Raw genomic sequence first — 15,393 nt, forward strand, 5'->3', positions numbered from 1 at the left:
AAGTTATGCACAGAGGATAATGGGGGAAGGGGTAGAGTCTTGCAGCAAACCAGGCTTTCTTCCTGCAAACTTATCATATGCAAAAGCTTAGGTGATTTGCATCATCTTCTGGCCCAGAGGCCTGTTAACATTTTAAGACCTTTTCTTCAGAAAACTTATTTTTCTCTAAAGGTGATTGGTCAGGAGCCACCCTCCAGAAGCATTAGATAAAGTTGCATTCCTACAGAGCAAAGGTGTGGTGGGCTACAACAAGAAAAAGAATTAACTCAAGGGTCCCAGGTTACAAACATTAAAGCTACTACTTACACCAATTATATTAATCAATACACTGCCAGGGACACAGCAGGTAAGGGATATGGAAACTTAGCAGCAAACATTGGCCCAACAAGTGAAAATCCCTTCACCAATACAATTTCTAATCAATCTTTTAACTATTCAAAAGAATCTGTGTTTACACAGTTTAGAACATCTCCTGCCTCTCACAGTTGGGAGGCTCTGAACAATCACATGTGGCCGGAAAAACCTATTCAGGCAGGCTAGAGGATTTCCAAAGGAGTTTGTAGGTTAAACACTGTCACACCCAGGAATTATTAACTGGAGCTGTAAGCTAACTTTTTTCAGAGAGGTAGTGGGGGACAGCCCCCCGTAAAGTCAGAGGTGTAGGTGAAAGCACAAAGCAGAAAGTAGGCAGACTCTGGTTTTGGGGGTAGATTGCTCGAGAATTTCCAGGGAGACTCCTGAGGCTTGATCCCGCCTTTGCGTATGCCAAGCCTCCTTCCTCATGACCTTTGTCATGGGCGGAGTTCCTCACGCTGGCTACCGGCAGTGATAGAATTCCAGTTGAGCTATTCCAGATCCTGAAAAGTGCTGCACTCAATATGCAATATGCACTCAATATGCAATATGCCGGCTCCCGGCACATATATATGCATTAGTATACTGTATTGGTGTTTTTCTTTCTGGCTTACTTCACTCTGTATAATAGGCTCCAGTTTCATCCACCTCATTAGAACTGATTCAAATGGATTCTTATAATGGCTGAGTAATACTCCATTGTGTATATGTACCACAGCTTTCTTATCCTTCATCTGCTGATGGACATCTAGGTTGCTTCCATGTCCTGGCTATTATAAACAGTGCTGTGATGAACATTTGGGTATGAACATGTGTCTCTTTCAATTCTGGCTTCCTTGGTGTGTATGCTCAGCAGTAGGATTGCTGGGTGATAAGGCAGTTCTATTGCCAGTTTTTTAAGGAATCTCCACACTATTCTCCACAGTGGCTGTACTAGTTTGCATTCCCACCAACAGTGTAAGAGAGTTCCCTTTTCTCCACACCCTCTCCAGAATTTATTGCTTGTATACTTTTAAGCCAACTTTTCCACTCTCCTCTTTCACTTTCATCAAGAGGCTTTTTAGTTCCTCTTCACTTTCTGCCATAAGGGTGGTGTCATATGCGTATCTGAGGTTATTGATATTTCTCCCAGCAATCTTGGTTCCAGCTTGTGCTTCTTCCAGCCCAGTGTTTCTCATGATGTACTCTGCATACAAGTTAAATAAGCAGGGTGACAATATACAGCCTTGACATACTCCTTCTCCTATTTGGAACCAGTCTGTTGTTCCATGTCCAGTTCTAACTGTTGCTTCCTGACCTGCATATAGGTTTTTCAAGGTATTTTTTCAATACCAGATGGTCTGGTATTCCCATCTTTTGAAGAATTTTCCACAGTTTATTGTGATCCACACAGTCAAAGGCTTTGGCATAGTCAATAGAGCAGAAATAGATGTTTTTCTGGAACTCTCTTGCTTTTTCCATGATCCAGTGGATGTTGGCAATGTGATCTCTGGTTCCTCTGCCTTTTCTAAAAGCAGCTTGAACATCTGGAAGTTCACAGTTCATGTATTTCTGAAGCCTGGCTTGGAGAATTTTGAGCATTACTTTACTAGCATGTGAGATGAATGCAATTGTGCGGCTGTTTGAGGAGGTATTACAAATAGCTGTGAAAAGAAGGGAAGTGAAAAGCAAAGGAGAAAAGGAAAGATATGAGCATCTGAATGCAGAATTCCAAAGAATAGCAAGAAGAGATAAGAAAGCCTTCCTCAGTGATCAGTGCAAAGAAATAGAGGAAAACAACAGAATGGGAAAGACTAGAGATCTCTTCAAGAAAATTAGAGATACCAAGGGAATATTTCATGCAATGATGGGCTTGATAAAGGACATAAATGGTATTTACCTAACAGAAGCAGAAGATATTAAGAAGAAGTGGCAAGAGTACACAGGAGAACTGTACAAAAAAGAGCTTCACAACCAAGATAATCACAATGGTGTGATCACTCACCTAGAGCCAGACATCCTGGAATGTGAAGTCAAGTAGGCCTTAGAAAGCATCACTACAAACAAAGCTAGTGGAGGTGACAGAATACCAGTTGAGCTATTTCGAATCCTCAAAGATGATGCTGTGAAAGTGCTGCACTCAATATGCCAGCAAATTTGGAAAAGTCAGCAGTGGCCACAGGACTGGAAAAGGTCAGTTTTCATTCCAATCCCAAAGAAAGGCAATGCCAAAGAATGCTCAAACAAATACTTAGGATAATAAAATAAATCAGAGAGTCAAAAAAAAAAAAAAAAAAGGAAGAAGAAGAATAAGTTAGCTAGGATACATAAAACATAAAATATTCTATAGTGAGGAGAACTATTTCTCTATAGGAGAAAATATTTGTATACATTTGCAAATTTCCTTGTCCTGCCAGGAAGGTAGAAGTAGTTTTCCATGGCAATGGCTTTAGGGAAGTGGGACTTACAGGAACCTCATCTCACTACCCCTTCCTATCTCCATGAAGCTAAAGCTGGGACCTTCTAGGTCCCAGTTTACAGTAAGACCTAGCCAAGTTGGCAAGGTCCATTCCTCCCAAGGGCTCCTCACTTCAGCTTGTGGAGGCCCAGCAGCCCCTCCTAACCCCAGACCTTCTTCCTTAGGGGCTCATCAGAGCCCTCCTTGAATCAAGCTCCCACACCTTATCCTGCCATGGAGACCCTCTGGGCACACCAACTCTAAGGCCAAGGATCACCCAAAGACTTCTTAAATAGCCTTCCTCCATGAAAAAGTATTCTGAATAGACTGGCCTTTCCCTATACAAGGTCCTTCTCTGTGAGACTGGGAAGTGCATGGAGTTGGATAGGCAGGAGACGAAGATGCTGAACAAGAGCCAATCCCATCCCATCCGTGCTCCTTGAAACTGCCATGTGTCACCTACACAACTCTGTGCACTTAGATGTGTGGTTGGGAGTAACTTCTCTCTGTTTTGCACTTTGGACTCAAGTCACTGAATGTGGTTAGTCACTTTTCCAGGAAATGTGAGACTGTAACTACCAAGCGAATCCTTGGAATTTCCTGGCCGTCCAAGTTCATTTAACTCTGACTTCAAAGGGGGATCAGTCTCCCAGTTTATGCACCCTGTACTCTGTTCTCCAACTTACAATGCTGCCTCTTCTCTTCCCCCTCCATACCCTCCACTGCATGTTAGAAGGTGTCCCATGTGTTACTGGGGAAGAGTGGAGGGCAGTTATAAATAGCTGCAGAAAGAATGAAGTGGCTGGGCCAAAGCAGAAACAATGCTCAGTTGTGGGTGTGTCTGGTGGTGAAAGTAAATCCAATGCTGTAAAAAACAATGTTGTGTAGGAACCTGGAACATTAGGTCCATGAATCAAGATAAGTTGGATGTAGGCAAGCAGGAAATGGCAAGAGTGAACATCAAAATTTTAGAAATCAGTGAACTAAAATGGATGGGAGTGGGTGATTTTAATTTAGATGACCACTGTATCTACTACTGTGAACGAGAATGCCTTAGAAGAAATGGAGTAGCCCTCATAGTCAACAAAACAGTCTGAAATGCAGTACCTGGGTGCAATCTCAAAAAACACAGAATGATCTCAGTTCATTTTCAAAGCAAACCACCTCAACATCATAGTAATCCAAGTCTATGTCCCAACCACTGATGCCAAAAAAGCTGACGTTGACTGGTTCTACAACACCTTCTAAAACTAACACCAAAAAAAAAAAAAAGAAAGAAAAGAAAAAGATATCATTTTCATCATATAGGATTGGAATGTGAAAGTAGAAAATCAAGAGATACCTGGAATAACAGGAAAGTTTGGCCTTGGAGTAAAAAATGAAGCAGGTCAAAGGCTAACAGAGTTTGGTCAAGAGAACATGCTAGTCATAGCAAACACATTTTCCCAACAACCCAAGAGGTGACTCTACACATGGACATCACCAGATGCTCAATACCAAAATCAGACTGATTATGTTCTTTGCAGCCAAATATGGAGAAGCTCTATACAGTCAGCAAAAACAAGACTGTGGCTCAGATCATGAACTTCTTATTACAAAATTCAGGCTTAAATTGAAGAAAGTAGGGAAAATCACTGGACTACTCAGGTATTACTTAAATAGCTTATGATTATACAGTAGAAGTGATGAATAGATTCAAGGGATTAGATCTGGTAGACAGAGTGCCTGTAGAATTATGGACAGAGATTTGTAACACTATGCAGGAGGCAGCTATCCCTAAGGAAAAGCAATACAAGTAGGCAAAGTGGTTGTCTCAGATAGCCTCAGTGGTTATCTGAGGACAGAAGAGACGTGAAAGGCAAAGGAGAAACAAAAAGATATACTCAACTGAATGTAGCATTCCAGAGAATAGCAAGAAGCAGTAATAGTACAAGTGCTTAGCTGCTGAGTGGTGTCTGACTCTTTGGGGCACTTTGGACTGTAGCCTCCCAGGTTCCTCTGTCCATGGAATTTTTCAGGCAAGAATATTGGAGTGGTTTTCTATTTTCCTCCTCTAAGGGATCTTTGCTATTTTCCTCCTCTAAGCGATCTTCCTGAACCAGGGATTGAAGCCACATCTCACAATGCAAAGAAATTGAGGAAAACAATAGAATGGGAAAGACGAGATCTCTCCAAGAAAATTGTAGATATCAAGGGAACATTTCATGCAAGGATGGGCACGAAAAAGGATAGAAATGGTGAGGACCTAACAGAAGCAGAAGATATTGAAAAGAGGTGGCAAGAATACACAGAAGAACTATACAAGAAAGGTCTTAATGACCTGGATAACCATGATGGTGCCACCACTTAACTAGAGCTGGACATCCTGGAGTTTGAAGTCAAGTGTGTCTTAGGAAGCATTACTACAAACAAAGCTAGTGGAGGTGATGGAATTCCAGCTGAGCTATTTCAAATCCTAAAAGATGATGCTGTTAATGCTGCACTCAATATGTCAGTAAATTTGGAAAACTCAGCAATGGCCACAGGGAAAAGGTCAGTTTTCATTCTGGTCCCATAGAAAGGCAATGTCAAAGAATGCTCAGTTCAGTTCAGTTCAGTTGCTCAGTCGTGTCCGACTCTTTGCGACCCCATGAATTGCAGCACGTCAGGCCTCCCTGTCCATCACCAACTCCTGGAGTTGACCCAAACTCAAGTCCATTGAGTCAGTGATGCCATCCAGCCATCTCATCCTCTGTCGTTCCCTTTTCCTCCTGCCCCCAATCCCTCCCAGCATCAGAGTCTTTTCCAATGAGTCAACTCTTTGCATGAGGTGGCCAAAGTACTGGAGTTTCAGCTTTAGCATCATTCCTTCCAAAGAACACCCAGGACTGATCTCCTTTAGAATGGACTGGTTGGGTCTCCTTGCAGTCCAAGGGACTCTCAAGAGTCTTCTCCAACACCACAGTTCAAAAGCATCAATTCTTCAGCTCTCAGCTTTCTTCACAGTCCAACTCTCACATCCATACATGACTACTGGAAAAACCATAGTCTTGACTAGACGGACCTTTGTTGGCAAAGTAAGAATGCTCAAACACCACACAACTGTACTCATTTCACATGCTAGCAGGCTCAAAATCCTTCAAGTTAGACTTCAACGGTGTATGAATTGAGAACTTAGAGATGTACAAGCTGGATTTAGAAAAGGCAGAGGAACCAGAGATCAAATTGCCAAGATTTGTTTTATCTTGGAGAAAGCAAGGGAGTTCCAAAGAAACATCTATTTCTGCTTCACTGACTAAGCTAAAGCCTTTAACTGTGTGGACCACAACAAACTGTGGAAAATTCCTAAAGAGATGGGAGTATCAGACCACCTTACCTGTCTCCTGAGAAACTTGTTTGCAGGTCAAGAAGCAACAGTTAGAACCTTACATGGAAAAACTGACTAGTTCAAAATTGAGAGAAGAGTACGACAAGGCTGCACATTGTCACCCTGCTTATTTAACCTCTGTGCAGAATACATCATGTGAACTGCTGGGCTGGATGAATTACAAGCTGAAATCAAGATTGTCAGGAAAAATATCAACATCAGATATGCAGATGATAACATTCTAATGGCAGAAAGTAAAGAGAACTAAAGAGTGTCTTGATGGCAGTGAAAGAGTGAAAAAGCTGGCTTGAAACTCAGCATTCAAAAACTAAGATCATGGCATCTTGTCCCATCACTTCATAGCAAATGGAGGCAAAAAGTGGAAGCAGTGAGAGATTTTATTTTCTTAGGCTTCAAAATCACTGCAGACAAGAAAGGCAGGCATGAAATTAAAAGACATTTGCTTCTTGGAAGGAAAGCCATGACAAATTTAGACAGTGTATTAAAAAGCAGAGACATCACTTTGCTGACAAAGGTCCATTTAGTAAAAGCTATGCTTTTTCCAGTAGTCATGTATGGATGTGATAGTTGAACTATAAAGGAGGCTGAGCACCAAAGAATTTATGCTTTTGAATCATGGTGCTGGAGAAGAGTGATGATAGTCCCTTGGACAGTAATAAGATCAAACCAGTAAATCCTAATGGAAATCAACCCTGAATATTCATTAGAAGGACTGATGCTGAAGCTGAAGCTCCACTACTATGAACACCTGATGGCAAAAGCTGACTCATTGGAAAAGACCCTGATGCTGGGAAAGATTGAAGGCAAAAGGAGAAGAGGGTGGCAGAGGATGAGAGGTTAGATAGCACCACTGACTGAGTGGACATGAGTTTCAGCAAACTCTGGGAATTAGTGGAGGATAGAGCCTGGTGTGCTGCAGTCCATGTGGTCACAAAGAGTTGGACATGGCTTGGCAAGTGAACAGCAGCAGCAAAGTCCATATAAACAAGTAAAACCCTTCCTTTTTTGTTCTTTCCACAGAAAAACCATGAAGCAGTTCAATTCTGTCCATTCCATCTTCTGAAAATGACTGAATACTTACAGCAGGTTTATTTTAACTTGTTTGGAGACCATGTACATGCCAAAGTTCAGTGTTGATGATACAGAATCACTGAGGACAAGCACATCAGAGAGTAAATCTTTAAACAGATTTAATGTTCATCAGACACAAGTATCTTTGGTAAATAATTTTCCCTATGACTATTAAAAAGCGAACATCCTATGCTTCCAAAAGGACTAGGGAAACTGTTTTCATTTCTCTATTGTAGTAGTGAGGTGAGTTGGATCCACTCGGTAGTGAGGAGAACCTGACATGAGGTCACATAGATTTAATGTGAATTAATGAAAGGATGCTGTTTTCTCCCTTTGAAGTTGCAGCTTTGATGTCATTGTAACTCTTCTTGAGGATCACCTGTTCACAATGGCCTTTGAGGAGCTCCTGGATAAAGTTGGTGGCCTGGGGAAATTCCAGATTGTCCAGGTGGTTTTTGTTCTCCCCACTTACATGATAGTAGTCTGTCACTCACTGTTGGAGAACTTCACAGCAGCCATTCCTGGTCATCGCTGCTGGGTCCACATTCTTGATAATGCCACTGTCTCTGGCAATGACACAGGGATCCTCAGCCCTGATGTCCTCCTAAGAATTTCCATCCCACTGGATTCGAACTTGAAGCCAGAGAAGTGTCATCGTTTCCTCCACGCTCAGTGGCAACTCCTTCACCTGAATGGGACCTTCCCCAACATGACTGACCTGGACACGGAGCCCTGTGTGGATGGCTGGGTATATGACCACAGCTTGTTCTCCTCCACCATCGTGACTGAGGTAAAGGCCTCATTTACCTCTTGTGAGTACTTGTTCTCTGTGTTTAGAATAATGTAAAATAAACACAGGTTCATTATTCAGGTAGCCAGCTTTTATTCATTCTTTTAGCAAATAGTGATTGCTGATTTTTTTAAATTGTCAATTACTTACAATTTGAGGACACTGAAATTAACAAACTGATTATGGATTTTACTATCACAAAACTTAAGTTTTGTGTGAATTTTTATATTTAGCCAAGTTAGTACTTGATATAAATTGTGGAAAATTATTCTTGGTCACGTGTTCTTAGCCTCTGTGCAAGTCGGAAATACTTATATTTATTAAAAAAATTCCATGTCCTGGATTCTTATGAAAGAAACAAACCAAATACATTTTATTCCATGTGTAAAATCTAGGCATCAGTAATGAAACAAAAATCCCCTCAATATTTTCAGTGTGTGGCAAAGTTTGAGAACCAGTGAGGCACACAGTGCTACGTGAGTATGATTTGCCATGATAGAACTTAGAGGATTTAGTTGAGGATTTAGAGAATTCCGTGCTTAAGCTGAGACTTGAGTAATATATGTGAGTAAATGTTCAAAGGAAATCAGAAGCTGTGTTCTCTGAGGGTTGTTAGAGTGAGTGAATGTTCGTTGAGGGATATAAGAAGCTGTGAAGCTCCTCTGTGCTGGTTTCCTTCTCTTCCAGTGGGACCTCATTTGTGACCATCTGTCACAGAAATCAGTGGGTCAATCCCTATACATGGCTGGAATGCTGGTGGGAGGCCTCATATACGGCCTTCTCTCAGACAGGTGAGTGTCTCCACATCACTGCTGCCCTTCCTCTGGGTAGTTTCACAGTTTTCTATTAACTCTTTCATAAAGAAGTCTTTATTGAGTTCCAATAGGCAGTTTATACTGTTGGTTTCTAGGGACTATAGACAGAAATGGAGAATTAGACTCATTGTTACAAATGCAATTTTGGGGGGTCACAGAGCTCATTGTACTGGACACAGAAATAACATCTTTCTTAGGTCGGGGGGCATTTCAGAACAGTAGAGGAGGGTTACATAAACTTCATTTGTAAAGATGAGCAGAAATTACCAATGAGAAGTGAGAGTAAGGTGCTTCAAGACAGGAGGTTCAATCTTTTTAGAGAAACAATATTGTGGGTTTATATGTTATGACTCTATGTTAGTTCACTCCTTGACTCTGTGAGCTAAACGCCTGTGGGTTCTCATATTGGTCCTGCTGTCATAGTACCCCCCATATTCATTTCTAGAAAACTAGTGTTTAGTGAGACGGTTCTGAAGCTGAATTAAGAAATAATTGTGACTATAACCTGGATGTTTGGTTTTGCTTAAAAACCTCATTAGAGGTAATACTTCCAGATGAGTTAACTAATCTGTAAACCTCAGGTGATATAATTTGTGTTGTGAGACGTTTGGGTTATCTTGTACCTGGCAGTGGTCATCCAAAAGTAAGAGAACAACTGTGGCAGCCACACATCAAGTCCTCTGTAGGAGAAGTGGGAAGCTTAAAATATCCCTTGTCTGTAAGCCTAATATCATTTCTTCTTACATCTGAAAATTGTGAACTCTGAATGTATCACCTCTGTGTAATTCATAAAAGAATACATTTGAATCAGTTCTAATGAGATGGATGAAACTGGAACCTATTATACAGAGTGAAGTAAGCCAGAAAGAAAAACACCAATACAGTATACTAACGCATATATATGGAATTTAGAAAGATGGTAACAATAACCCTGTGTACGAGACAGCAAAAGAGACACCGATGTATAGATCAGTCTTATGGACTCTGTGGGAGAGGGAGAGGGTGGGGAGATTTGGGAGAATAGCATTGAAACATGTATAATATCATGTATGAAACGAGTCACCAGTCCAGGTTCAATGCACGGTACTGGATGCTTGGGGCTGGTGCACTGGGACGACCCAGAGGGAGGGTAGGGGAGGGAGGAGGGTGGAGGGTTCAGGATGGGGAACACGGGTATACCTGTGGTGGATTCATTTTGATATTTGGCAAAACTAATACAATATTGTAAAGTTTAAAAATAAAATAAAATTAAAAAAAAAAAAAAAGATTTCAGAGCTGAAGTGCTCATATTGGCCAGTCTTCTGACTGAGCCTTTTATGATGATTCAAAACCAATGCTGATTGATCAATTTATTTTATTATTATTATTTTTTTTTTACTTTACAATATTGTATTGGTTTTGCCATACATCAACATGCATCCACCACAGGTGTACATGTGTTAGATAATACTGATGTGTGGTGATGCTTATAGATATGTGTTTGTTAGTATGTTATGACAGAAAATGAGAGAAGAAAATTCCGTGAAGAAGCAGGAAACTTATAGCTCAGTCAAAGATTTTGAACTAAAAATAGATAAAAAGCTCTGGACATTGGTATCAAAAGCAAAAATAGACAAGTGGGGTTATGTCAAACCAGAAACTTCTCCATTGCAAAGAAAATGACCAGCAAAATGAAATGGAAACCTACAGAATAAGAGAAAATATTTGAAAGACATATGTCTGATAAAGAATTAATATCCAAAGAAACTATTACAACAAATAAGAAAAGCTCTCAAATATCCTGATATTTAAAATGGCATAGGACCTCAGTCGATATTTCTCCAAAGAACATATAGAAATAGTCAATCAGTATATGAGAAGACTCTTAACATCACTAATAACCAGAGAAAGAGAAATCAAAAGAACAGTGAGATATATCCTCATGCTGGTTCTGATGGCTATTATATCTAAGATACTATTGCCAAGGAGATTTTCCTTTTCTTTCTTCCAGGAGTTTTACTGTTTTGGGGTAATGTTTAAGTCTTTAGTCCACTTTTAGTGAGTTGAAAAATTTTTTGTAAGTTTTCAGAATTTTATATATATAATTTCATATCATATGCAAAGTCAATATAATTCCTCCTTTCCAGTGGATGCTTTTTGCTTTTTTCTTGCCTTATAGGTCTGACTAGGGCTTCCAGGATTATGTTGATAGGAGGGGTGTGAGCTGGCACCTCCTTTCCCCTCCTAAACTGAGAGGAAAATCTTTCAACCTGTCCATACGAAGTATGCTATTATCTGAAGACTCATCATAATGTTGATGTGCATTGCTTCTATCCCCAATTGATTGAGTATTTTTATCACGAAAAGATATTGTATTATGTCAAATGGCTTTTCCTGCATCTTTTGAGATGATCATATTATTTTTATTTTTTGTTCTATTAATGTATATCACATACATTGAATTGTGTATGTTGAACTCCAGGCATCCTAGGGCTAAATCCCACTTGATCCTAGTGTATAATCCTTTTAGTGTGCTGTTGAATTCGGTTTCTAATATCTTGTTAAGAAATTTTTGCGTCTATATTCAGCAGAGATGTTGGTCTTTCATTTTCTTGTAATGTCCTTATCTAGCATGAAAATGGTGGTCTTTTCCTGTGAGTTTGAGAGTGTACTTGCCTCTTTAATTTTTTGGAAATGTTTGAGAAGAATTGGTGTTAATTGTCATTTGAATGTGTGGTAATATTCACCTGTGAAACCATCTGGCCCTATCTTTTAAAATTTAAATATAGTTGATTTGTAGCATTATATTAGCTTCAGGTACACTAAATTATATTTCAATATTTTATAGATTATGCTCCATTTAAAGTTATTATGAACTAATGGTTACATTTTTCTGTGCTGTACAGTAGATCCTGTGGTTTATTTATTTTATACATAAAGGCACATTTATACATAAGAGATACATTTGTATCTTTTAATCCCATCCTAGTTTGTCTTCTGTATCTGTGAGGCTGTTTCTTTATTGTTACATCCATTCTTTTCTATTAGTTTTTGATTTCACATATAAGTAATAGAGTACTTGTTTTTCTCTGTCTCCCTCATTTCACTAAGCACATAGGTTCATCCACATTGTTGCAAATGACAGAATTTCCTTCTTCTCTAAAGCCGAATGATATTCCATTGTATATATGCACTGTATCTTGTTTGTTCATTCATCTGTTAATGGCCACTTAGGTTGCTTCCATGTCTTGGCTATTATAAATAATGTTTCAGTGAACACTGGGATGCATGTATCTTTTTGAATTATTATTATTATTATTTATTCTGGTAAGTACCCAGGAGTGGTATTGCTGGATCATATGGTAGTTCTATTTTAATTTTTTGAGGTGCCTCCATATTGTTTTATACAGTTTTTGCATCAATTTACATTCCCACCAATATTTCATGAAAGTTCCCTTTTCTCCATACTTCTGCCAACAGATGTTATTTTTGTCTTTTCCTTGATAGTAATCCTGATATGTATAAGGTGATGTCTCAGGGTGCTTTTGATTTTCATTTTTCTAGCAACTAATGAAGGAGAAGGCAATGGCACCCCACTCCAGTACTCTTGCCTGGAAAATCCCATGGACAGAGGAGCCTGGTAGGCAGCAGTCCATGGGGTCACTAAGAGTCAGACACGACTGAACAGCTTCACTTTCACTTTTCACTTTCATGCATTGGAGAAGGAAATGGCAACCCACTCCAGTGTTCTTGCCTGGAGAATCCCGGGGACGGGGGAGCCTGGTGGGCTGCCGTCTATGGGGTCGCACAGAGTCGGACACAACTGAAGTGACTTAGCAGCAGCAGCAGCAACTAATGATGTTGAGCATTTTTCATCTTCCCATGGGCCATCGGTATGTCCTCACTGGAAAAATGTCTATTTAGATCTTCTGATCTTTTTAAAAATTGAGTTATTTACTTTTTGATACTGAATTACATGATCTGTTTAAATATTTTTGATAGTAACTACATTTTGTATGGGGTAAGGTATTAGTAACTGTTGGTAGTTCAGATTTTTTTTTTTTATGACAGATAAATAGGAATTTATGTTTATTCTAGCTTATCAACTTTATTCTTTATAAATGTCAGTAGCAGTCTCTTACAATCCTCTGTATTTCTGTGGTATTAGCTGAAATGTCTCCTTTTTTAAAAAATTTTGAGTCTTCTTTCATTTTTTTAGTTTAGATAAAGTTTGTCAATTTTGTTCACTTTCTTAAAAAATAATCTCTTGGGTTTTTTGATATTGTTATTGATTTTCTGGTTTCCATTTATTTCATTTCTGATCTTCCCTTTGTTATTTAATTCTTTCTGCTAACTGTGGGATTGTTTCTCTCTCTTTTTTCTGTTCCTTGAGGTTAAAGTAATGTAATTTGAGAGGTTTCTTTTTCATAACTGCCTTATCTATTGCTATAAAGTTCATTCTTAGAGCTGGTTTTGTAGCATTCCACAAGTCTTGATGTGTTGCATTATCATTTTTGTTTGTTTCAAGATGTTGAGGATTTCTCTTTTGAATTATTTTATGTCCCATTGGTTTTTTAGTTAATTTTTATATATTTTAAAATTTCAAACTTTCCATCCATTATTTATCTCTAGCTTCATTTTATTGTAGTTAGTTACAAAGATACTAAACAAAATTTCAAACCTTCTTAACTAAGACTTTTTTTGTGACATGGTATATAATCTATTTCAGAAAATGTTCGCTGTGCACTTAAGCATGTGTATTCTGCTGCTGTTGGATGAAATGTACTTTGTATCTGTTAGGGCTGTTTGCTCTAAAGTATAATACAAGTTTATTGTGTTTTTATTGACTTGCAGTCTGGATCATCTCTTTCCATTGTCAAAAACGTGGTATAGAATTTCCCTCTTGTCATTGTATTGTCTATTTCTCCCTTCATATATGTTGTTGTATGTTGTTCAGTCACTAAGTCATATCTGACTGTGACCCCATGGATTGCAGCATGCCAGGCTTCCATGTCCTTCACTATTTTCTGGGGTTGCACAAACCTGTGTCCATTATGTCAATGATGCCATCCAACAATCTCATATTCTGTCGCCCTCTTCTCCTATCCTCAATCTTTCCCAGCATTGGGGTCTTTCCCAATGAGTTGGCTCTTCGTGTCAGGTGGTCAAAGTACTGGATCTTCAGTTTTAGCATCAGTCCTTCCAATGAATATTTAGGACTGATTTCCTTTAGGATTGACTGGTTTGATCTTGCTATCCAAGGGACTCTCAAGAGTCTTCTCTAGCACCGCATTTAGAAAGCACCCATTCTTTGGCTCTCAGTCTTCTTAATGGCTCAACTGTCACATACATACATGACTACCGCAAAAACCATAGCTTTGACTATATGGACCTTTGTCAGCAAAGTGAAATTTCTGCCTTTTAATATGCTCTGTAAGTTTGTCATAACTTTCTTTAAAAGGTGCAACCTTCTTTTAATTTCATGGCTTCAGGGACCATCTGCTGTGATTTGGGAGCCCAAGATCATAAAATTGGTCACTGTTTCTACTTCTTACCCGTCTATTTGCTATGAAGTGATAGGACCAGATGCCATGATCTTGGTTTTGTGAATGCTGAGTTTTAAGCCACCTTTTTCACTCTCCTCTTTCACTCTCATCAAGAAGCTCCTTAGTTCCTCTTCACTTTCTGCCATTAGAGTGCTATCATCTGCATATCTGAGGTTGTTGATATTTCTCCTGGCAGTCTTGATTCCAGGTTGTGATTCATCCAACCTGGCCTTTCACATGATATACTCTGCATAAACTTAAATAGACAGGGTGACAATATACAGCCTTGATGGAATCCTTTCTCAATTTTGAACCAGTTCATTGTTCCATGTCTTGTTCTAACTGTTGCTTCTTAACTTGCACATAGATTTCTCAGGAGACAGGTAGAGTGGTCTGGTGTTCCCATCTCTTTAACATTTTCCTGCAGTTTGTTGTGATCCATATAGTCAGAGGCTTTAGAATAGTCAGTGGAGCAGAAGTATATGTTTTTCTAGAACTCCCGTGCTTTCTCTATGATCCAATGGATGTTGGCAATTTGATCTCTGATTCTTCTGCCTTTTCTAAACTCAGCTTGTACATCTGGAAGTTCTTGGTTACATATTGCTGAAGCCTAACTTGAAGGATTTTGAGCATAGTCTTACTAGCATGAGAAAAGAACACAATTGTCCAATAGTCTGAACATTATTGGGCTTCCCTGGTAGCTCAGTGGTAAAGAATTCACCTGCAAATCAGGAGCCACAGGATATGCTGGTTCGATTTCTGTGTTGGAAAGATTGAGGGCATGGCAACTCACTCTAGTATTCTTGCCTTGAGAATCACAGGCCTGGAGAGAGGATCATGGTGGGCTACAGTCCACAGGGTTGCAAAGAGTTGGACATGACTGAAGTGATTTAGCATGCACATTGAACATTCTTTGGCACTCCTCTTCTTTGGGATTGAAATGAAAACTGATCTTTTCCTGTCCTGTGGTCCTACCAAACATTTAAAGTAGAATCAATACCAACCCATCTTAAATTTATCCATACAAATAGAAG

The 15,393-nt window shown here is 39.3% G+C and overlaps 1 protein-coding gene across 1 annotated transcript in view; it reads left to right on the forward strand.

The window, feature by feature from the left end:
* The first annotated feature begins 7,510 nt into the window (after window positions 1-7,510).
* The window catches only part of LOC109554215 (solute carrier family 22 member 10-like), a 36,388-nt gene continuing 28,505 nt past the window's right edge, over window positions 7,511-15,393 (forward strand). Inside the window, exons 1-2 of the mRNA XM_019954536.2 lie at window positions 7,511-8,019; window positions 8,707-8,810. Coding sequence (XP_019810095.2) covers window positions 7,618-8,019; window positions 8,707-8,810 — 506 coding nt within the window. The 5' untranslated portion in view covers window positions 7,511-7,617. The remainder of the gene's footprint in view (window positions 8,020-8,706; window positions 8,811-15,393) is intronic.

The sequence above is a fragment of the Bos indicus genome, chromosome 29, assembly GCF_029378745.1.
Source record: "Bos indicus isolate NIAB-ARS_2022 breed Sahiwal x Tharparkar chromosome 29, NIAB-ARS_B.indTharparkar_mat_pri_1.0, whole genome shotgun sequence".
Classification (NCBI taxonomy): Eukaryota; Metazoa; Chordata; class Mammalia; order Artiodactyla; family Bovidae; genus Bos; species Bos indicus.